Below are 25,351 nucleotides of genomic sequence, written 5' to 3'. Positions count from 1 at the left end.
GAATACATAACTAGTAATAACTCGCAGTAATATATTAAAATAGGAAGCTGAATATTTTTATTCCTAAGTAAAAATGATTGATTTTAAAATGGAATAATTTAGGGTTTTTCAAGGCAAAAAGCTTCTCTGCTAATGAAGCATACCAATCTAAAAGAATTGATTTTTCATAATTAATGAAAAAAATAGCAATCAACTACATGACAAAATAGACCAAGACCATATGCCTTCTCATCAATGGACAAATATATTTTAAGCTAACTAAACATCTAGAATTACAAAGATATACCTTTTTTTTTTGGTAGTCTACTCAGTCTATGCAAAGATTACAAAATAATAATTTTCATCAAGTACTGTACAAGGTTCTTAGTCCATTTTAGAATATCAGGTCATGTTCTCATTGAAATAGTTCCTCCATGGGTATTGAGGATTTATAAAAAATGCCTGGAGGATAAAGGAAATAATATTCCTCATAGAAGAACATCATGAGCAGATGCTTGGAGGTTAGAGTACCAGTGGATATTAATAGGAATATATGGAAGTTTTTTAATTGGAGCATTTTTTTGCAGAAAATATTGATGAAAGATGTAACTGTAGGCACGGGGGAAAAGTTATCGATCATTTCAAAAATTCTGAACATTGTGCTTTCTAATCTCTAAGAATAGTGGATGAATAATGGCACTCCTGTTGCTCCTCCCTGCTGCTAAGGAAATACAGACTCGCTGTTCATCCTTGAGTAGTGCTAAATGACTGTAGGCTGAGTTCTTCACAGCCCTTCACGGATTCTCATGCCTTTGAGGAAGAAGCAAGATAATTCTCAGCAGTGGAAAAGAGGGTTGTTGTTGGTTTTATTTTTCTCCACTTTTGTGTTAAAATAAAAACAAACCAATAAAAAAGATAACTCAAAAAGAAAAACAAAAACACAAGGGATTTAAAAATCTTGATAGTAGATCCAAAGCACTTAATTTTTGCCCTTGCCTGGTTGAAATTCAGATATATTTATTTCCGTATGTTTTGCTTGTTCTGAGCTTCTTTTCCCTTTTATATGTTAGAAAATAGCCATGAGATTTCAGTATCTTTTCTAAGATATTTGACCTGTGTTCAAAATCCAAGCATTGGATATGATTGAAATGCACCAACTATTGCAGTGGGGTGATATTATTAGCCTGCTTATTACACACACACTAATTAAGTCTTCAGAATTCTTGTGCTAAGCTAATACTATGCAGGCATTTCTTCCCGCTCCTTTTTCAAATAAGGAACTTGAGACTTCAAAAGATTATGTATTTTGCCCCAAATATGTTGCTAATCAACCACAAAGCCTTGATCCAACCCAACAGATCTGGTATCAGAAACGTCTTTCTAATCCAGGCAAACATCCTGCCTCAGAGGAGGTGATCCGGAGTATGTGATCTACTGCATAATACCATGCTTTGACCAAGCAATTGGAATTGCTTATTGTATAAATTGTAATTGAATACTACTGGAATTTAGAAACTCTTCTTTTTAAAGAGCTGGATCACAGACAACACAGTTGTCACTCCAGTGTGCTCTCCCCCCAAAACATGAGATTGTTAGTTTTGTCTCTCATCAAGAAAACATTTTACAAGAGAAATATTTATTGAATCATTTTAAGATAGACTCTTACAAAGCTGTTCATGATTAGATTACAATCATACAGCATTCCAACACCTATACCTCCATCAGTGTATATTTCCCAGAACCCGTGTCCCCAGTTTCCATCGTCCCCGCCCTTTGGATATTGTGGTTTGCAACACAGATGCTAAAAGGTTATCATGAATATCCCTTTACGTACTTTTAACACTCAGGTCTTGTCCAGCGAGATCATTGGCTCTTACTCATTGCTTTGATTTTCTTCTCTCTTCTTTCTAGTGTAAGTTATTCTAAAATAGAAGATGAAACAAGAATTCAGATTTTAATCATCAAGAAAGTTACTGCTGAGGATCTCAAACGCAACTATGTGTGTCATGCTAGGAATGCCATAGGGGAGGCTGAGAGAACAGCCAAGGTGAAACAGAAAGGTAACGAATGCATCTGTCAGGCAAATGTCTAAATTCCAAATATAACTTTGTGGTGGACAGGGAGAAATGGGAAATTGAGCAGAAGAGCTCCAGCATCTAGCACAGTATGAAACAAGTTTTAACATCACAGTAATAAATGAAAAAATCTGGACTAAATTTTTCATCATATAAAGACACTCAAAATATTGTTTCATATAATGTCTTTCAACTTACTACCCAACTGTTGCTTAAAAATCCATCTAATTATGACAGTGACACATAATACTCTGAATAGTCATAGACAATAAAATATTCATAGTCACCAAGGATATAATAAATCTAATATAGTAATGTATTGTTGGTGGTTGTAAAGATACTCTTAGAAATCATCTGTGGCAAAGTTTGAGTCATAAAAATGATCATTCACATGACTTAATGTTTTTGGAATTTTTCCTGAATATAAATAACTTTAACAGAAAGAGAACTGAGTACCCATTGATATTCTTAGAAGCATTATCAATAACAATGAAGCACTATAAATAGCAGCCAACAGATTTTGCATTTGTGGTTAAGATTCTGTCTTAAAAACTAGAATTTTAAATTATTGTTTAAGTACTCCTTATCAGCATTGAGGAAAATTTATAATCAACCTCTGTCATATTTCTGAAATAAATAGTTTGTAACTTCTGACTTAAATGATATAAACATTATTTCTATGTTTACACTGCTACATTTCTATCATGAATAAAAATTGTAAAGCTTTCTTGCTTGAGTCATTGAAACAGACTCTGAAATTTTTAAGCGGTGGGGATTTCTAATGTAATATAGAATGCCAGACAATTAATCTCTTAAGGAATGCTTGTTAATGATCCGGAGAGAGATAATGATGATTTATCACTGATACACTCAAGCCATTTAGAATCATCCTGAATTCCAGTGTTAGATGCAGCCATAATATTTAAATCGATAGTAAAACACATTAAATGCTAACCTATGACTACTATATTTTCTAATGGAATTAAAACATTTTAAAACCTGATAAAAGTACAGACATTACCTTAACATCTCATTACAATTTAAAAGTAAATGCAAAGGCCTGGTATTTGCATATCAGTTCTGGATAATTAATTTCTTCTGCTCCTCCATCACTCTGGACAGAGAAGGCTAAAATTACATGGTAGAAGGCAATGCTTCCTAATGCTATTTCCAAAGAACACTTCTGATGCCCTTTACAGTGTTGAAGTTTATTTTTTTGTAAATTAGACTCAAATATTTTAGGTTGGAATACTGTTTTCTGTGACCTTGGAACAGATACAAGCTTTATGAGCTTCATATTCTTCATATTGAACATAGCAAAATAATCCTGCGTCCTCATTAACTTCTTTAAAAGTGTTCATTGCGAGGAGGGAAGGTGTCAGTGTTGTTGGGATTGGTATTGGAATATTGAATGACTGTAACAAATCTTTGCAAACCAAGGCATTTAAATAAACTGGGGGGAGAGTGAGAGTGATTCATTGCAATTACTGGGTTATATACATATACTAAATTCTGAATGAATGTAAGCTTTATTTATTATTATGTCCCCAAGGTATTTATAGTTACCTGACAATAAGTTTATAAGTCAAGGGTTAGGATATTGTATACAAGATTTGGTAAAATTTATTTACTATAGATTCTTAGACATTTGCGGAGCCTCATCTTCTGAGGCATATAGTTCGGGAAATCATTATGTAGGGTGACATAAAGTAATGACTTATTCAGATGATTACAAACAAAACAACTGGTTATATAGATAGTACAGAGGATAAGGTGTTTGCTTTGTATGCAGCTGGCTTTAGTTGAATCAACAGCATCCCATATGATCCCCAGTCACTGTCACTGTCATCCCATTGCTCATCGATTTGTTTGAGCGGGCAACAGTAACGTCTCTCATTGAGAGACTTATTGTTACTGTTTTTAGCATATCCAATAGGCACGGGTAGCTTGCCAGGCTCTCTGAGAGGGGCGGAGGAATCGAACTCCGGTCCGCTGCGTGAAAGGCGAATGCCCAACCGCTGTGCTATTTCAACCGCGATAGGTGTTTGCCTTGCATGCAACCGACCCAGGTTCGATTCCCAGTATCCCATATAGTTTCCTGGGGGTTACCAGGGGGTAATTCCTGAGTGCAGAGCCAGGAGTAACCCCTGTGCATCGACAGGTGTGACCCAAAAAGCAAAAAAAAAGAAAAAACAAGAATTATTTTCTATGATCCCCAGTAATGCTAAGAAAGAAAGAGTGAGAGTGGAAGGATGAGAGGGAGAAAAGAAAGGAAGAAAAGAAGGGAAGAAGGGAGGTAAAGAGGATAAAACGAAAGGAGGGAGGGAGGGAAGGATGGAGGATGGAAGGAAAATACATGATTTAGGTACTGGAGTGATAATATAGTGGATAGGATGCTTGCCTTGCATATGGGTTTGATTTTCAGCTTCCCATATGGTCCCCCAAGCACCACCAGGAGTAATTCTTGAATGCAGAGACAGGAGTAACCCCTGAGCCACACTAACTGTGACCCCCAAAATAAAACAAAACAGAACATGTATGATTTAGTAGTGTTACAACTCTGCGTTAGTAGCTCTCTTCACAGAAGTTCCCATTGTGAATAATTTAGAGTGAATGCCTGTGGAATGTTCTAGAAGAAAGGCATCAACTAGACCATAAATCCGTGCTGAGCAATAACCTAACGCAGTCCTATGTCTTTGCAATAATACGAGAAATGTTAAAGTTTGTTTCCTTGTCTTCTACTTTGTGAAAACTAATACTGAAAATCAAGGTGGGTTCTGTCTTCAGCATCATTTATTATATGTATAGGTGCTTTTCTGTAGTAGTCATTGACAAAGCATTCTGTGTCCTTCATTGATATATTGATGGCATAGTTAGGAAGGAGAATTCGAGAAGTTCATTGGGATAAGTCTGTTGACAGCACAATTTCATCTTGTTTCTTAATCATGCCTGTTACTAACCCAGAGCTACGGTGCAAATTTGTGTTTGAGAAGCCCTGTGCTAAAGAGCGGGGTACCACAATCACAGATGCAGGCAGTGATCCCCAGTTTCTGTGTACTTAGATAACCACTGTGCGTTTGTGATTATGGATACCCTGAAACGGTTATGGTGCGGGAGTTGAGTGGGTCTGGACAGTGACCCAAGTTTCACAGCTGTTGCTTCCCAGCAGCAGCTGTGGTGTTGAAGTGAAGTGGGCAGGTCAGGACAGCAACTGGGATCCCATGATCACGAGAGTCTTTATAGCATGATCAACCTGTGTAGCTCGGGGGAGTTTTCACTTGCCAGCATCAGACAGCAACTGTAGCTCCAAGATCACGCAGAGTAGCATCCTGTGGTATATGATACTGAAAGTGTTTTTACAAAGCCTCTGGCACCTCATTTCAGCAGGCCTACCTTACAGCCAAGTGTTAAGAATTATGAATTAGGTCTACGTACATCCATGCAACAGTTCAAGTTTATCTGGACAGAGTTTCAACTCACAAGCATCTGAGGGCCCCTCTGGGTCACATTTGAACAAGGCAAGCTGAGGTTCAGGATTGCTAATGCCTGCGTTCCCTTACACAACAATTTTGAGTAGGACTGACTGGAGAACTGGATTCTCTGTGACCATGCTGCTCTGCCACATTTGATCATACTTTTTTTTTTTTTTATTTTTGGGTCACACCTGGCGATGCACAGAGGTTACTCCTAGCACATGCACTCAGAAATTACTCTAGGCAGTGCTCAGGGGACCATTTGGGATGCTGAGAATCGAATCTGGGTTGGCTGTGTACCAGGCAAATGCCTTACCGGTTATGCTATTGCTCCAGCCCCTTGATCACACCTTTTAAAGCCATCAGTTTCCCAAGTTTCAGAAGGCCTGTGTGATGGAGGCAGAATGGGAGCTTGTGAGTGCGTGGTGGCATCTGTGTATCTTGTTTGACTGCACCTATAGGACAATTAAGAGTTCAAGGTTGACAGTGGTGAGAAGTACTTGTGTACTTGAGTACCAAGGATTCAAGGTTGCCAGAGCCAGGCCTGGACATGACTGGACAATCTGTGTGTAGGGGATGGAAGGGGGGCTTCGGAGGAGACTTGAACCTCAGTTACACAACATGCCAACTGTAGCACATCAGGCTATGGAGACACCTTTGCTAACTGGCTATATGAAGTCTGCCTAACATTGGTGTTAGGAGGCCTGCAGTCAAATGTGAACTCAAAGGGGATGAGTATTTTATATGAGGCATCATGATTTACAATACTATTCAGGATAGGGTTTCATAAATAAAACACTCAATCACCACGCCCTCCACCAGAGAAGTATATAGCAATCCCCTATCCTTGCTAAGCTCATTTCTGTAGACCAATTCAGATAATGAGTTGTCTCTAGCCATTTGCTTTTCCCTTGTGTTTCTTTGTGTGGCACGTGTGAGAGAGACCATTCACTCTGTATCTATCCTTATTTTTTTGACTCACCACTCAGAGATTCTCTCCAGATCGATCCACACGGTAGAAAATTGCATGGTTCTATCTTTTCTTAAAGCCAGGTCGTATTCCACTGTGTATATGTAGCACTGTAGCACTGTCATCCTGTTCATCAATTTGCTTGGAGCAGGCACCAGTAACGTCTCCATTGTGAGACTTGTTGTTACTGTTTTTGGCATATGAATATGCCACAGGGAGCTTGCCAGGCTCTGCCATGCAGGTGGAATCCTCTCAGTAGCTTGCTGGGCTCTCCGAGAGGGATGAAGGAATCGAACCCGGGTCAGCCACATGCCAGGCAAACACCCTACCCACGGTGCTATCGCTCCAGTCTTGTGTATATGTACCATAGTTTTTTATAATATCATCTGTTTTTGGACACTTGGATTTCTTGCAGATTTGGGCTACTGTGAATAGCACCATAACAAACATAGGAGTGTAAATATCTTTTCTGAGTAGTGTATTTGAGCTGATGCTAAGAAGTGGAAATGTCCATATTTTATTTTTTATAATTTTTATTTTTATTTATCATTTATTGTTTGTATTATATATATTATTTATATTATTTTCCAAGTCAACATTTCCACCAGAAATTGGAGTTTCTTTTTCCCCACAGCCATGCCAACACCATTTGTTTGTTTTTGTTCTTTTTGATGAGTGCCAGTTTAAAAAGTGTGAAGTAATGTCTTATTGCTGTTTGGATTTGCATTTCCTCACTCAGATATTTTTTTTTGATTGGTGTAGCATTTGCAGGAATGAAAGGATGATTAAAACACATCTTCCCTATGTAAATAAAATATTTTATTTTTTATTTATTTTTTGTAATTTATTCTTTTATTGAATCACCATGTGGAAAGTTACAAAGCTTTCAGGTTTAAGTCCCAGTTATACAATGCTCAAACACCTATCCCTTCACCAGTGCACATATTCCACCACCAAGAATCACAGTATACCTCCCCCCGCACCCCCACCTCTCCAGCCCCCCATCCCGCCAGTGTAACTGATAAATTTCACTTTACTTTCACTTTACTTTGATTGCATTCAATATTTCAACAACAACAACAAAAAAACTCACTATTATTATTTGGAGTTTCTCCCCGCTAAAGTTGGACCTGCTGAAAAGGAAGCATTTGATAATTTGTTTTCCATTGCTGAGAATGAAGAGATATGAGGTCAAGCGGCCACACTAGCAGCCGCACAGTTTGGGATTTCTGTATTTTAGTATTTTAGTAACTAATTCCAGAGAAATATCTGCCAGAAATTGCATCATTGCAAGCTTGTACCTCTCAGCTACTTTATATTCCACATATGGGTGCAACCTTTCTATGTCTATTTCTTTCTGACTCATTTCACTCAACATGAAACTCAACTCATTTCACTCAGTCAGAAATAAATAAAATATTTTAAGCTAAAAAAGATTAACTAAGGATAAATTATTAGTGTTTAAAAGTTAATAATCAATTAATATGATCATAGCATATGTTGATATTATTTAATTAAATAATATATATTAATATACATTTAGTATTTGTTAAAGATCACTGTATCACCGTCATCCCGTTGTTTGTCGATTTACTCAAGTGGGCACCAGTAATGTCTCTGTTTCACTCAGCCCTGAGATTTTAGCAGCTTCTCTTTACTCATCTTTCCTAATGATTGGAGGCTCTTTCAGGGTCAGGGGAATGAGACCCATCGTTACTATTTTTGGCATATCGAATACACCATGGGTAGCTTGCCAGGCTCTGCCGTGTGGGCGGGATACTCTCCGTAGCTTGCCAGGCTATCTGAGAGGTATGTATATATCTTTTACTGTATTTGAGATATGAATACGCCATGGGGGACTTGCAAGGCTTTCCCGTGGAGACAGTAGACTCTTGGTAGCTCGTCATGTTCTTTAAGAGGGAGAACAAAGCTATTAGATATTGGAGGGAAAGGCAATCCATCCCCTCCGAGGGGCCCCAGTGAAGACAGCCAGGCGCAGGGGGCAAGAAACTCTGTGTCACTGTCTTCCTGCAGCTTGGATTTATAGTCTCTGGATGTTGGCCGTTGTTGGGATTACATGGTGCCAGGGGCAGTTTGTGGGTGTGGCTGCCAAACTACTGTAAAATGGGGGATCTGGGTGGAGAAGGCCCAGTCCCAATCCAAGCAGGCTTGGAGATCTCAGCCCCGGGTCCCGTACACCTCGTTCATCAGCTGGGCCCATCATGTGTGAGGTTCGTCCGAACAAGCCATATCATTTGTTAAAGTCATATCATTTGTTAAAGATACGACTTATAAATCTGAATTTTAGTGAAACAAGATGGTTCTGATTAAAACTTATTTGGAAAGATGTGAAGAGAGAGGAAGACAATGCTCTAAGAGGTGAGGGGAGTTGTGTTCAAAAATGAACTCGGGCAACAGAGAAACATAGAGCCACACAAGCAAGATATTGTACAAGGGAGGACACAGGTTTGAAGAGCAAGCTATGACTTGAATAAGCCTACTCAGGGTCGGAGCTATAGTACAGCGGGTAGGGCATTTGCCTTGCACGTGGCCCAATCCTCGTTGGGTTGAATCCTGGGTTCAATCCTCGGCATCCCATATAGTCCTTCGAGCACTGCCAAGAGTAATTTCTGAGTGCAGATCCAGGAAAAATCCCTGTGCATCAAAAAAAAAGCAAAATAAAAAAAAATAATAAGCCTGCTCTGTGAATTCATTTTCTGTTGATGAGTTGCATCATTATAAACATAATGAAATTCATCTTACCAATTATTTTTGTTATAGTTTGTACTTCCTAAATTCTTTTTTTAACAATCTTCTTTTATAGATTTTTAAAAATACTTAGGTTTCTGATTCATTACAAATTTTTTACAATCATGTAAGATATAATTTAAGATTGAGAATCTTTCTCTTCCACATCTGAAACAATAATTCTAGCATCTTTGAAAAGTCCATTTTTATTGAAATGCGTTTATCATGTAGCCAACAAAAACAGTAGTCTCCAAGTGCATGTGTATGTTTCCATTACCCATTCTATTAACATGTTGTTTTTAGTGTAAAGCTATTCTGTCATGACTAATTGTTTGAAATTGGGACACAAATCATTTGTTTCCTCATAACAATGATCAGTAGAATTATGCAGGCAGACATCACTGCATTGTTTCTTATCTTAGGAAGCAAGCATTCAGTTCTACACTGACTGTGATGTTATTTGTAGATATTTTGTAGCTGACCATCATCTCCACAAAAATCAATATCCTGGTTTGGGTTTGCCGAGATCTTTATTTGATAATGATGACTTTCAAAATGTATCAAATTATTTTACTTATCCATGAAAAGAATCATATGTAATTTTTTCTTTCATTCTCTCACTGTCTCATTCTCTCTTAAAATTCAAAATGCAGACTGAATTTTGAAATATTACATTTCTGATATAAACCTTAATAAATCCTGGGTTTTAAAATACGTATCACCAAATCTGAGCTCTCAGGAATTTTTTACATGTGTTAAGTATTTAGCTTTGTTTTTAAGTCACACTTAACTGTGCTCAGCGCTTACTCTTGTCTCTGTGCTCAGGAATCATTCCTGGCAGTGCTCAGTGGACAATATGGGATGCCGGGAATAGAAGCAGATTGGGCATGTGTGAGGCAAGCGTGTTAACCCACTATACTATCTCTCTGGCCCCATTCATGTTGTTTTTAATAAGGAAAATCTTCTGAAATATTTTTATGCTGCCTTTCACTAGTGTCAATGGGTTATTATCACTGGTCTCGTGTACAATGGATGATTACGCTTCTTTCTATCTGAAAATTTCTGTATGAAAATGATTATTATTCTTGCTGAGTAATAAACCTTCAGCTAGGTTTTAACATTGTTATGGATTTTTTAAAAACATTATTTACTCATTATCATTATAGGATAATTTCTTTGTCATTAAAAATAGGCATTACCCAAGCTTACTGAAATATTTTTGTTAAATTTTATGTATATGAAAAATCTGCTTTATATTTCACTCATTAAACTCTTGGGGGAGGAGGGAATGGGATGGTTGGGGACTGAACCCAAGGTCTTATGCAAGTAAAACATAAATTCTACCACTGAGTTATATCCACAGCCATTAGTTTTTGTTGTTGTTGTTGTTCTCATTCATTTTGGGGTGGTTTTTTTTTTTACTTAATTTGCACTTTTTTGTTATGTCAATTTCATGTGAAACCTACATCATTAACTTTATTTTTCTTCTTGGGTCACACCCAGCAATGCACAGGGTTTACTCCTGGCTCGGCACTCAAGAATTACTCCTTACAGTGCTGGGGAGACCATATGGGATGCCAGGGGTCAAACCCGGGTCAGCACTGTGTTGCAGGGCAAACGCCCTACCCTCTGTGCCATTGCTCCGGCCCACATCATTAACTTTTAACAATTTTTATTTCCTCATATAAACAGAACTATACATTTTCCTCATAGAACTTCTTTAGCTAAAATGTAAGGTGCTGTTTCATTATTATTCAGTTCAAGGTACTTTCTATTGTTCTTTTTTACTCTGTGGTTTATTTAGAAAAGTTTTACTTTCTATTTAATAATTGGTAGATTTTCTAGATTACATTGTGTTTAAAACTATTTGAAATTTAGAACTGATTCATAGTTTATCTTTTCTTGTTAAGTAATTTTTTATTATTTCATATTGTCATTTTGGTGTGGATATCTTTAAGCAACAGCAGCAGTGATTAAAAGTTAAGTGAAAGGTTTATGACTAACAAATGTCACAATGGAGACGTTACTGGTGCCTGCTTGAGCAAATTGATGAGCAACTGGATGACAGTGACAGTGACAGTCACTCCATATGTTTGCTAAGATTTTAATAAATGATTGAAGTACAAAAGTTAAGATGAAATAATACAGTTTAGATTAAAACTGCTGAGAAAATTCATCGCCAGCATTACCAGAGATATTAAGCAATTCTTTAGACTAGTGCTATATGAAATAAAAAGCTCCAGAAATGTACAATATACAAATAAGCTTTAAAACTTCCTTTGTTGGCCATGATGTGCTCAGTGGCAAAACTCATTCTTTAGTGTGAGTGTGCCCTGGGACTGATCCACGGCATAGAAAACAAAAAGTTGTCCATGTTTAGAAATTTATTTAAATGATAATTATTTTAAACAGAAATAATTACAATGCATTGTGAAATCTGCATTTCTCACATAGGCACAACACCACACTGTACTGTACCCACAGGACAAAAGATAGGAGTAAAGAAATGAAAGTATGCCACTGTAGGTGTTTCACAAAACATATAAAGTGATTAATTCAAGACAGGCTGTGAGGAATTCAAAATATTTCTTAATTTTAGAAAAATTTTATTTAAAAAGAAGTAAAATCGGGGCTGGAGCGATAGCATAGCAGGTAGGACGTTTGCCTTGCCAACCCGGGTTTGATTCCCAGCATTCCATATGGTCCCCTGAGTACCGCCAGGAGTAATTCCTGAGTGCAGAGTCAGGACTAAACCCTGTGCATCAGCATTGAGTGTGACCCAAAGAGAAAAAGAAAAAAAAGAAGTAAAATCAACACTAAAATGAGTAATGAAATAAAAAAAATAGTAAGTTAGGAATTATTCCAAAAGAAGACAGGAGAGAAAAATAAAGAACAGAATTAGTAGGCACAAATGCCAGAAATAGACTTATAGACAACAAAACTAATAAGTGATAACTGAATTAAGCTTAAATGGATTAGACATTCAAATGAAAAGATGGATAGTATTAGATCAGATAAAAAATAAAGGCATATTTTATGCTGTGTTATATATGTGTATATATGTTATATATGCTGTGTTATACATGCACATTAAATATACACAGTGACAGAATAAGTAAAATCAGAGGGAGGGAGAGATATGACAAGGGAGAGATATGACAAGCAAACATTAAGTCTAAAAATCAGGATTGGAATTGGGGCCGAGTGACAGTATAACAGGTCAGGCCTTACCTATGGGCAATCTCTGGCACCACATATGTTCCCCTGAGCACTGCCAGAAGGATCCCTGTGTGCAGAGCCAGGGTAAGCCCTAAGTACTACTGGCTTACCCCACTTCCTTTCCAAAAAAAGAAAAACAAGGAAAAGAAAAGATATCCTGAAATTGCTAAAATAAGTCACAGATGTATAAAAGAAAAACATATAATAATTTAAAATACTATTAATCTCAAGTATGCATTTACCTAATAACACAGCTTTTAAAATGATAAAGAAACTACTGGTACAACTGAAGGAAAATCAGGAAAAAATGCAGTTATATGTAAAGACTTCAGTCACTTTTTCTTTCTCAAAAATGAGAAAATTATGAAAATCAGTGAAGGTATAGAAAATTTGCATGCTACTGGAATAAGTGAAACTAATTAGCATTTATATAATAACAAAAGTGCAGAATCCACAATTTAACTGTACTTCAGTCATTCACCAAGATGTACATTCTGTGCGCTTCAAAAATTGGAATCAATAAACTTAAAATGGATTCAATATTCAAAATATATTTTTTGCCACCAGTGAAAATCATTTAAAATTAGAATCAGCTGTGTAGAGTCATGTTAAGAATATAATACCTATTTTCTGAGTTCTTAGTTATGTTTCAGAAGGATTGGGGAAAAATTATAGATCAGTTAATATGCTGAGTACTAAAGATAGAACTAGAAGTCAGATTTGTCTAGAAACCAAATGCATATTTTTCCTACTCCATTACACACTTGTCACAGGTAATTGTTAGTCATACAATGCTGAAACAACCATCCCCCCACCAGTGCCCATATCCCACCACCGAAGACAAAAAAAAAAAAAAACCACAGTACACCTCCCATCCCGCCTACCCACGCACCCCCCCCCCCGCCTTGTAACTGATAAATTTCACTTTACTTTCTATTTACTTTGGTTACATTCAATATTTCAACACAAACCTCACCATTATTATTAGGAGCACCCCACTAGAGTCAGACCTGTTGTGAAGAGAAATGAGGTTTTGTATTTCTGTACTTTAACAACTAAGTCCAGGGAGATTTCTTCCAGATATTCGATCATTGCTAGCTTGTAAACCCCATCTGTGGTCGTCATAATATGGCGGTCCCCACGCCCTTCATCCCCGGGAAGGGACAGGCAAGAGAGAGAAATACCTTTCCCCTCCTCAGCGGGCATGGGGTCGCGGCTTAGTTCTCTGGCTGGAGACAATCTGCAAGGAGCTGCCCATGTTGTAGTTGGTTCAGCTGGGTCTGGATTCACGCTGTGCAGCTGCGGAGGAGCCGCACACGTGTGCGGCCCCTGGGGTCACATCTCGGCAGCAGTGGGCCCACCTTATTTTTGATGTCTTTAATGTAGTTGCAAAATTATTTTTTGCCTAAATGTGGAACACCCTATATGATCTAAATTTTAATGGGTGGTTAGTTTTCTTTTTTGGGGGGTAAAACGTACACAGTGGTAAGTTGCTTAACTCAAGCATATTACTCAATTATTTTGAGAAGTGGATACTTACGTAAATTGTAATATAATAACCTATAAGGAGATATAGAATATATAGAATATCAATATCACATTGGACTAACAATTCTACCCAATCTTTTTCATTTTAGCTTTTTTTTTTTACTATTACTTCCTTATGTTTATCCTTGTCAGTCAATCCTTGTCTTTTCCTTCTCTGGCAAATTAAATGATTTTCCTTGGCAGAATAAACATATTCCCCATTTCAAAATTTTATACATATATTCATACTGAATGCATCTTATATAGGGATTCCTTTGCTCAACACATGATGTGTATTCATGTTAGTATGTGTATAAATTGTTTACTTCTCTTATTTTCCAAGTAGTAGAGATGCAAAGGACATTTGTGTTTGTTCACTTATTCATTTGGCAGTAAACATTGGTTTGTTTCCAGTTTGGAAGTCACTTAATGAGGTTTCTTTGAACATTCTTCTTTAACTTTCTTACAGAGTTTTGCTTTACTTATAGGAATATGTAGGGGGAGAATTACTGGCCTAGTTTTATCAGACTGTGTTATCCATATTTGTCCCAAGTGGCATGATTATTCTGTATAGTTCAACGAATAGTATATCTACATCTTTGCCATTTGTTATCGTTAGACTTCATAGTGTTAGCCATGTTGGTGAATGTATGGTCATACCTCATTGGGTTTAATTTTTTTATTTTTCTGATTGAAAAAATGTTGAGAATGACTTAATGTGCTTTTTTGTTTTTTTTGTGATCTGTATTTAAATCTTTTGTTCATTTATTGATACACTCTTTATATTTTAGTTTCTGAATCTTAGTTTTTTGATTTATGTCTTGAGATACTTTCTCTCAATTTGTGAAATATTAAATCTTTTCTTTCAATGAATAAAAAACTTTTTTTGGGGGGTGAGGTTTGGGCCACACCTGACCATGCTTAGGGGATACTCCTGGCTTTGCACTCAAGAGTTATTCCTGGCAGTGGTCAGGGAACCATATGGGATGCTGGGGATTGAACCCCAGGTTGGCTAAGTGCAAAGCAAATGCCCTACTCGCTATACTGTGTTTAGGCCTTTTTTTTTCTTCAGTCCTTAAAAGTATCATATCATTATTCTATGACATATTCTTTTTCTAATGTGCTTCATTAGAAATGAATGCTACTGCTGTTAATGAATCTAATTTTTATGTGTATTCCTAATTTTTCTCTCAATTTTTTTGTTTTATTTTCAAAAACTGGCACTAGAATATCCTTCAGTGTAGTTTGATTTGTATGTATTTTATTTAAACCTGAATAAATTTCTTTGTTACATAACATTCACTGTATCATTGTCATCCTGTTGATCACTGATTTGCTTGAGCAGGCCCAGTAATATCTCCATTCATCCTAGCCCTGAGATTTTAGCAGCCTCTCCTTACTCATCCTTCCCAATGGTGCCTCATTAGAGGCTCTTCAGGGTCAGAAGAAGGAGACCCATCATTGTTACTGTATTTAGCATATGAATATGCAACGGGGAGCTTGCCAGACTCTCCCCTGTGTGGGCAGTAAACTCTCGGTATCTTGCCAGGTTCTCCAAGAGGGAGAACATTATGTTAATTTAATTGAAAAATATTCAACCATCTTTTCTTCAGATATATCTTGTCTTTTCTTTAGTTTATTATGCTTTCTTTTTCTTTCAGAATTCCAGGCAAATTTAGGAGAAAATACCTGATGTGTCAGAGATCCATGAGAGTCTCATTATTTCAAACATTTTTTTTCCTGTCTTTTTTAGATCATTTCTAATCATTATTCTTCTGATATGTAAACTTAAAGGATATTTAATTTCAAAATTGTACTTTTGTATTTTGAATTTCTATTCCTATATGAAAATCTCTCTATTAAGATTTCCTGTTAGCTCTTCATAATATTTATTTTCTATTTTTAATGCTATGAGCATAATTATAATACTCACAGTAGCTTGCCAGGCTCTCCAGAGGGATGAAGGAATTGAACCCAGGTCGGCCACTTGCAAGGCAAATGCCCTATCCACTGTGCTATAGCTACAGTTTTATTTTTAATCATGTTGGACATTATGTATGTTAGTTATATTATTGAGTATATAAATTTTTGAGCACCAATTTTTGTTCTAACATTTAAAATGCTTCCATAACTGCTTTATATATATGCATAAACATATATGTGTGTGTATGGTATGTGTATATATTGTTATCAGCTCACACCAATGAGGATGGCATGTATCCAAAAGATGAACAGTGTTGGTAAGGGTGTGAATGAAAATGAACCCTTTTTTCACTATTAGTGGGAGTGTTGCTGATTCAGCCTTTCTAATAAAATTTTGGGTATTTCTTTGAAAAATAAGAATGGATGAGAGGAATAATACAGAGGGTAGGGTGCTCGCCTTGCATGTGACCAGCCTGCGTTCAGTCTTCAGCAGTTCATATATGTTCTCCTGAGCCCTGCCAGGAGTCGTACCTAAGCACAGTGCCAGGAACGTGTCCTGTGCACCACCAGGTGTGGTAAAACCAAAACAAAACAAAGCAGCTAAGATTAGAACTTCCTTATGACCCTGTGATCCTACCACTTGTCATCTATCCAAAGAGCACAAAATTGATAATTTGAGAAAATATATATATACATATATAATACATACATATATACCTATATTCATGACAGCATGGGGAAACAACACAAATGTATAATAACAGGTGAATATATAAAGAAAATGTGCTAGATACACACAATGAAATGGTATGCAGTTGTAAGAAAAGATAAGATCTGGCTATTTTGCTGCAACTGAGACCTGGAGTTGTTAAGTTTAAAAGTCAAAGAAGAGCAGATACTGGGTGATCAGGCCGGATGATCTCACTAAGCTGGGCTAGACAGAGAAAGAAAGACATAAAAAGTATTGAATGTGGACCAACTCAGCCTTTGCAAAACTGAAGTCTAAGCTGTGTAAGGAAGGAAGAAGGGAGCAGCAAACTCGAGGTGACAGAAATAATGTGAAAGGCCTTTGGCAGTTTGGTGGTAAAGTTGCAGTCATTTTCCTCAAAACCACAAAAGTTAAAGCTATTCCAATCACTTTACTAAATTAACCGTTTTCATTGAAGTGTATTTTTGTTGGGGCGAGAGAGGTGAGCAGGTAAGATGCTTGCTTGCCTTACACACGGCTGGCCCAGGGTTAATCCCCGGCACTCCTTATAGTCCCCAAAGTGCGGCCAGCAGTGATGCTTGAGTGCAGAGCCCAGACCTGAGCAACACTAAGTGTGCTCCAAAACACACAAAAATGTCTATTTCCTATTCCTAGATTTGGTGTAGAATTGTGTTTCTGAAGCCAGGTTGAATTATTTCTAGGACATAGCCTACTTGGGGTTTCCATTTAATAACCGGAAGTTAAACCAGTCTCTTTTGTCTACGTTTTATCACTTTGGAAGGTGGGTGGGAGGGGGGGTCATATTTGACTGTGCTGAGGGCTTTTTCCTGGCTCTGTGCCCAGGGATCACTTCTGGCAGTGTCCAGAGGCTCACAGGTGGTGCTGGAGAAGCAAACTGCAGCCCTGAGACATCTTTCCAGCCCCCATCCGACTAGTCAAGTCTCATGTCTCTCAGCCCTGTATGTTCTCGTTAGAACTGTGTGTTTGCCTGATCTCTAGCAGTTCTTTATTCTCCGATAACTTCTCTTTTACAGAGTTTTATAGGTGGCCTCATCTTGTGAAGCGTCCCCCTAAATATATAAAGGTTTCATATTTTCCCAAGATGATAGAACCCACTGCTGATTTCTAGAGTTGAATTTTTCTTATGCTCTTTTATTCTATTACTAAAGCCTGTAGATTTAATCCAACTGTCTGAACTCTGTTTTTCTCTCTTCAAATCTCAATATAACTACTGTACTTCTTTGGGTTTTGTCCTCTCTGTGCTGGCATCCCAAAAGTGCCCTCAGGAAGAAATCAAAGTGATCATGTGACCCACCTCAATTGTATCATTTCTCTCAAAGATCATACTCCAATTCTATCAGTTGTCGTAATTTGAAAAACTGTTTCAGATTATCAGAGAGGGTCATTCCGGTATCAATTGCTTTTAGAAGGTCTGAAGCTGAAGTAAAAAATGCTTACGTTTTAACACAACGTGCTAGCCATATATTCCAATTCCACAGTTAATTCAGTCGTATATCTCTGGGGTACTATGACGAAGTATTCTCTTTGTTTGCCACTCAGGAAACTGGTCATGTCCACAACCCCAAGGTCCTATTACAATAATGAAAATGAAAAGAGTGACTTTAGGTTTCCACAGAGAAACTAAATTGCAGAAGCGCTCATACTGAGGAAGAGACTAGAGATGAAATATTATTCTCTTTTAACCATGGGTGGTTGGCTGAAAATTTGACTTTGTATGCAGTCATTGAGCCACAAATCACCCCTGTGGATAGCCCTTGTGTCTCCCTGTCTCCCAGCACTGCTAGGTCCAAGAAGCAATGCAATGCTGGCTCAGCTTTGAATGTTTGACTCAGCTGAGTACTGTAGTGAGTGGCCCCCAACTCTTATGAGAACTGCTTGGTAATTTCCCTCCACCTGAAAAATGCAAGGTGTAGAGGAAATTCTGACTCAAGAAATAACAGAGTGTATGACTCTATATCCAAAATCAGATCACCAAAGCAAAACTAAGTTCAGAAGTCCAGTTTGGTCAAATTGTAACCACTTCTTGACTAGGAACTCTTTGGCCTGGGATTGCTTTAGAGTAAATATTTTGTGTCAAAACTATAGAGCTTGCAGCTGGCACATTTGAAATGTGTACTGATCTTAAACTGTTATTTTTCCTTGCAAGTCAGTGAAACTTTATGTGAAAAATGTTTAGAGTACCTATATGGAATCAGGCCATTTAAAAATTCAGACGGAGGGAGGGGATTTTTAAGAATTCAGTTATTAAGAATCATCACAGACTTTTATCAACCTGGCTCCAGGAAATATAGTTTGTCAGTATGATACATGCAATTATGTGACACAATATTTTTAAAAGCCCCCCCTAGAAATAATAATGCAGTGAATGGACTAAGGATGAGTTGATGAATTATTATGAATATTAAAAAGACCTGTATTGATATTTTTAAAAAATCCCATACTAGTTGAGTCAGTACTTTTCTCCAAGTCCCTGTGTTTGCTTAGAGAATGTCAAAATAACTGAGAAAAATGACAAGAATGTTACTGGGAATTTTCTTGGTGTATTGATATAATATGTATATAGAAATAAGGGCACTTGCATATTGATATAATATGTATACAGAAATAAGGTGATGGGACAGTGCAAACCCAGGCATCTCTCAAATTTGCTGTGTGGGGAAAGAAAATTCTGTATTTATGAGCCTGGCAAGATACCCGTGGTGTATTCGATATGCCAAAGCACAGTAACAAGTCTCACAATGGAGACATTACTGGTGTCCGCTCGAACAAATCGATGAGCAACGGAATGACAGTGATGATGATGACAGAAATAAGGGCACATAGATTTTTGTCATTGTTGTTGTTGGGGTTCGGATCACACCTTGAGGTGCTCAGGACTTACTCATAGCTCTACAATCAGGGATCACTCCTTGCAGGGCTTGGGATTGAACCTAGGTCAGTCACATACAAGGCAAGTTCCCTACCTTCTGTAGTATTTTCCCAGCCATGGGCACATCCATTTGTACACCAGCTGCCTAAATTGCTCTCAGTAACTTCTGGTGATATAGGTTCTGTCTTGGTATGATTGAGTTTTCCTACTTTAAAGCATTGTTGCTTGTGGAACAAATACAAGGGTACCTGATACTAATAATGTGCTGCAAAATCTGTATCAGTTATCTCAGACTGTTATCTTCAATTTAGGGTAATAAAATGAAAACTTTTCAGTTTGCACTTTAGAGAACTTCAGGCCCAGATCCAAGCTGCTTACCTTTTCTCCTTTAGGATAGGTACTCGGGAGTCTTTTTCGAGTTCACAATCAATAATTAAACCTCATGTAGTATTGTGGAAAGATGTGCAATTCAAAGTCTGAGCACCTCAATGATGATCACCGTCTTCGGGCAATACATCTATACATTTTTTTCAGAAACCCTTAGCACAGAGTGTTTAAGTATTCATAGAAATATTTTCTCTCCACATAATACACATTTTCCTATAACCGCCATCATAGTTCTTAAGCTTCTATTCTTGATAACACTGTCAAGATCCAAAACAAATTGACTTTTACTTTTATTTATTTCCCCACATTAGAATATGTGTACTAAGTGAGCAGAGACCCCTTCTGTCTTATTCATGCTGTGCCCTGAATGTTGCTGGCCATATAAGAAATTGGCAAATCAATGAAGACATAGCTTAACCTTCTTCTATTTCATATCTATAAATGCATGACCATGTCTTTTAACAGTTAAGCACCTATAACACAGGAGAGGATCTTATCATATAAAAATAAATATACAGTGTGAGACAATATTCATACCTGGATAATACAATTCAGTCTTTATAACGTGATTCCTCCTTTGAACCTAGAAGATGCTTTCAGAGCTCAGTCACACACATCATTTGATGACTAGGTTTTGTGAAAATAAGAGTTTTTGTCAAGAGACAATAAGATGTTTGAGTTTCGAGATAAATATACATTTCTACATATAAAGGAAAAGGAATTAAGTCTCTTACATGTGTCATTAAATGAGAGGGTAAAATTAACATGGACTAGAGCTATAGCACAGCAGGTAGGGTGTTTGCTTTGCATGCCACCGATCCAAATGGGTTTGATTCCTCCGTCACTCTCGGAGAGCCCGGCAAGCTACCGAGAGTATTCCGCCTGCACAGCAGAGCCTGGCAAGCTACCCATGGTGTATTCAATATGCCAAAAACAGTAACAATTCTCACAATGGAGACATTACTGATGCCCGCTCACTCAAGCAAAATCGATGAACAATGGAACAACAGTGCTATGGTGCTACTAGAAATATATTGGAATTTTTGATAAATTTAATTATTCCAACAATTAAATTTCTATTATTTTGCTAGTCCAATAATCACAAGAGTTGACTGAGAATCCATGTACACTTTTAAAAGTACTTTTATGGCAGTTCAAATATCAGACTGTGAATAGAATTAAGTGACCCAAATCTTTTCCAAAGCTAAGGTTCTTTTTTGATTTACAAAATATATTCTAATCATCAAAGATCTAAAAATGCCATTTCTAGAAATATCAAGGTAAATGAGACACAATTGGCAGTAAAATATAGTACTTACTTATACCTTACCGTGTTACCTTTGCTTGTTCATATGAATGTCAGATGTGTGGCTCATCTGCTTGACTCACCCAGCTACATGCAAGTTAATCACTGACTGTGATCATGTGGTAGAAATCAATTTTGTTTCTTTGTTGTTTATTCCAGTCATAGCTCCAAGATACACAGTGGAATTAGCCTGTGGTTTTGGGGCTACAGTCCTGCTGGTAGTGATTCTCATTGTTATTTACCATGTTTATTGGCTGGAGATGGTCCTATTTTATCGGGCTCACTTTGGAACAGATGAAACTATTTTAGGTGAGTAGTGGAAATATGCTGTAATATTCTGCAATCTTTAGAAAATATGATCAAACCTGGATTAGTTAGAAGATCAATCCAAATACTTTAATTTCAGTCTTTACTGTTGAAGAATCTTTTTAGGCTCCAGATAAATAGTACAGTGGGGTAAGGCTCTTGCTTTGCTCGTGCCCAGAGAGCATTTGATGCCCAACACCTCATCTCATTCGAAGAACACAGACAGGAGTAAATGGAGCACTGTATAGTGTGGGCTATGCCCCTCCCCTCCAGGGAACAAAGAAAACGTTTTTAATTTGCATTATTCCATTTCATGATTCAATATGCAATTTAGATTAGGAATGCTAAAATATGAATGCAAGGTGGCCTATCCATGCAAATTAAAATTTATGAGTTGTCATATTAAGAAAAGGAAAAAGTGAAAAGAATTTAATATCTTATTTAGTTACATTTGCATATTTTTATTTGATCATGTAATTCATAGGAAATAATTAGTAGAAATGTTTTTGGCTGTTTTGTTAATGAAAACTTTCAAAATTCAGGTGTGTTTTATTTTTGTTTTGAGTACACCTCAACTCAGGCCTGGTGCTGTTTGGTTATTCAATAGTCGTATGTGACTAAAACTGCTTTACTGCACTGTACAAGTTGCAGTATAGCAGCAAATTTTGTGTATACAAATGTCATCTGTATACCATCAGCATTAGCATCATCTAGAAACTTTGAAAAGAATATCTTAGTCATAAATCCTCTGTACTGTCAGTCACTGCTTCTCTGTACTAGAGTCTATATTTTATCAATATTTTCTAGTGATTTCTTATACATATCAAGTATAAGAAGCACTGCTCCTCGAGTGAGAATTTGCCTTGTAACAAAAATGAAACATGAAAACACGCAAAACACACACTCGGCCCTTGAGCTCTCTTTCTCTGGCCCTTTGCATGGTATTAGTTGTCAACTGCTGTGATTGACTTTTTGCTTCTAGAATTGTTCATTAAAAGTTGAATAAGCTCACTCATCTCCGTTAAAAAATATATGTTGAATAAATGTGTAGAAGACACGTCAAATTTGCAATTATACTCTTTTTTATTTGTTTCTTTATTTTTTTTTTGGCTTTTGGGCCACACCTGATGATGCTTGTAGTTATTTCTGTTTATTTGCACACTTAGAATTACTTTTGGCGGTTCATGAAACTATGTGGGATGTCAGGGATAGATCCCATGTAAGCCACATGCAAGGCAAACACCCTACCCGCTGTACCATCTCTCCAGTCCCCTGCAATTACATCTTAATTACTCCTCAAAGTAGCCATTTTGCCTGAGCACAAGTGTCAAATCACATAGTTACCTATAGAAAGTATGTACATAAAAGAATGAAATAGTCTAATATGCAAATTTTAGGTTTAAGATTTTTGCCTTGACTAAAGGACAAATATATAATGCTTTTGAGACACTTTGCTAATTCATATTGAATCTGTGTTCTTTGGCTAGATGGAAAGGAATACGATATTTATGTATCCTATGCAAGAAATGCTGAAGAAGAAGAATTCGTATTATTGACTCTGCGTGGAGTTTTGGAGAATGAATTTGGCTACAAATTGTGCATCTTTGACAGAGACAGTCTTCCTGGGGGAAGTAGGTATTTTAATTAAGTCTAAATAATGTTATGCTGAAGGCAGGGGGATCTTTAGCTTTGTGTCATGTATGAGAATTATGGAACTGCTTTCTGTTGATATCTTTGGGTACTGACTATCCAACAGTTTGATGCAGTAGACAGACTCTTCTCTAGGAATAAAACATTTTAAGAAATCTACTATCCTACTGCAGTATGTAATATTAAAATATTCTCCACTTTAAGCCTTAAGAACGGAATGTCAGAAAAGTTTCAATTCATAGTGGATTATGCTGTATTAGATATAGCTTAGCTTTAAATGTCTTGTTGAATTTAGGTGTTTTAGTTTTACTCAAAGTTAATTTGCCTAAAATTGTTTAACAAAGACTAAATTTAAAGAAAATGTTTTACAGTGGCTAAGGTTTACTCGATTTTACCAAACCTCATTTGTTGACTCATAAAGTGGGTGTTTAGTCACTGATAATAAATTATATTTCCCTGAGGGAGAAAGATATTATAAGTAGGGCGATTACCTTGCATGAGACCAACTGGAGTTCAATTCCCAGCACTCAGTATGGTTTTAAAAGACTGTCAAGAGTGACTCTTCAGGGCAGAGCCAGGAGTGAACTCTGAACAGTTCCATGTTTGTCCCCAACACACACACAGACACACACACACACACATACACACACACACAACCAAAACAATATTTCTCTTTCTCTTTATTTTTGTTTTCTAGCAAGCTACTAATACTCAAACTACCACTTTCTTTGCTTCTGTTTCTTTCTATCACCACTTAGTGCATTTAAGATTAAAAACAATTTTTATAGAGGGTAGCATTTTATAATAGAATATTTAAAAACATAATTTTTAATACTTTAAAATAAAATTCAGTCTCTAATTTTCAGGTGCATAGAGTAACACAAAAAGTAACTGACCATTTGAACTCATTTTAATTAAAACATAATTGCATTCTTAAACCTACTGCTAAACTTTATCTGCCCAAATCGTGTTATGTCTCTAATTTTCAGCATGACAAACTCATTTTTATCTAAAAATCTCTCTGAACTAACAAAATATAAAGTAGAACTCCCTTTACACTAATTATCTCACTTTTAAAAACACATGCAGTTGAAATAAAAATTAAACTGAAAATTTTATTCTCATTTTGAATTAGCGTACATTTCATTTCATCATTTCCCCTCATGCTGGTCTTCTACACTACATAGCTCCTTCAGTATAGCTTTTCCAGGAAGAAATTACATAATTTTACCATGAAAGAAGATCAATTTAAAGCTCTTTTTAAAGCTTAAAATCCTAAATCATTTATTCACTTACTTATTCAAGAACTATTTACTCCTCCGTGAAAATTATACATGTATAGAGTCTAACAACAACAACATAAAAACCTCCAAATGGTGTGAATAGTCATTTTTTTAAAACCAAGTTGTAGATACTACTATTATTATTTTGATGTTTGGTCCTTATGATCTTTGTGTCTCCCTGAAGTTCTTCCTGCTGGTCTTTCATTCTGGATTTTTTTTCTATGCTCAAGTATAGTCAGCTTCCAAATAGGTTGCTGCTTGGAGTAGGCTATTTTCCCAGCTGGATTTCACATGTGATTTGTATTTCTCTCCCGACTGTCTCTCCCTCTGTACCTGTGGAGAAAATGCCCACCCACCCATCCCAGAATTCTCCCTCCACCCCCCCTCAATTAAAAGCTGCTTGAGAAGAATAGAAAACCATGAACAATCTTTTCACATTATGTTTTTCTAGAATTCGCTGCTTTCTGAAACCCAGGTAAAGTATCATCCAGTCCTCAGAAGCAAACTGCTGGAGATGGATTAGTCTCAAAAATTTAGTGACAGGAACTAATCAGAACAATTGACGACAGAATAAAATTACACTGTTATTTCCATTTTCATTGCCTTTCTTCTAGTGTGACCTGAAGAAAGTCTTTTCCTGTTAGTGAAGGCAAACATATTAGCTAGCAGCTGCCAAAAAACATGGCTTCATAGGAATGATAGGAGTTTAAGGAGAGTAATTTAGTCTCCAGAGCAGAAAGAAGAATAGGAGCTGAGTGGAGAATATAATGTCAGCCAAAACTCTGATCAGTTGACTGGCGTTTTTGTGTTCCTATTCCAAGGATATAGTGATAATAGCCTGAGTTTGGGAGATGTCTGGTCACACAAGAAGACTCTAGGATATAGTGAATCTGTGTTCTAAAACTT

General features: G+C 36.8%; 1 protein-coding gene across 2 annotated transcripts in view; it reads left to right on the top strand.

Annotated features, from left to right (window-relative positions):
* Nucleotides 1-25,351, top strand: part of IL1RAP (interleukin 1 receptor accessory protein) — a 156,358-nt gene that overhangs the window by 122,597 nt on the left and 8,410 nt on the right. For both annotated transcript variants that reach the window (XM_004603004.2, XM_055126563.1), the window contains exons 8-10: nucleotides 1,891-2,039; nucleotides 21,366-21,515; nucleotides 23,000-23,143. In XM_004603004.2, the coding sequence (XP_004603061.2) occupies nucleotides 1,891-2,039; nucleotides 21,366-21,515; nucleotides 23,000-23,143 (443 nt within the window). The remainder of the gene's footprint in view (nucleotides 1-1,890; nucleotides 2,040-21,365; nucleotides 21,516-22,999; nucleotides 23,144-25,351) is intronic.

Source organism: Sorex araneus, chromosome 2 (assembly GCF_027595985.1).
Source record: "Sorex araneus isolate mSorAra2 chromosome 2, mSorAra2.pri, whole genome shotgun sequence".
In the NCBI taxonomy this organism is placed as follows: Eukaryota; Metazoa; Chordata; class Mammalia; order Eulipotyphla; family Soricidae; genus Sorex; species Sorex araneus.
This window is presented reverse-complemented; position numbering and strand designations above follow the sequence as displayed.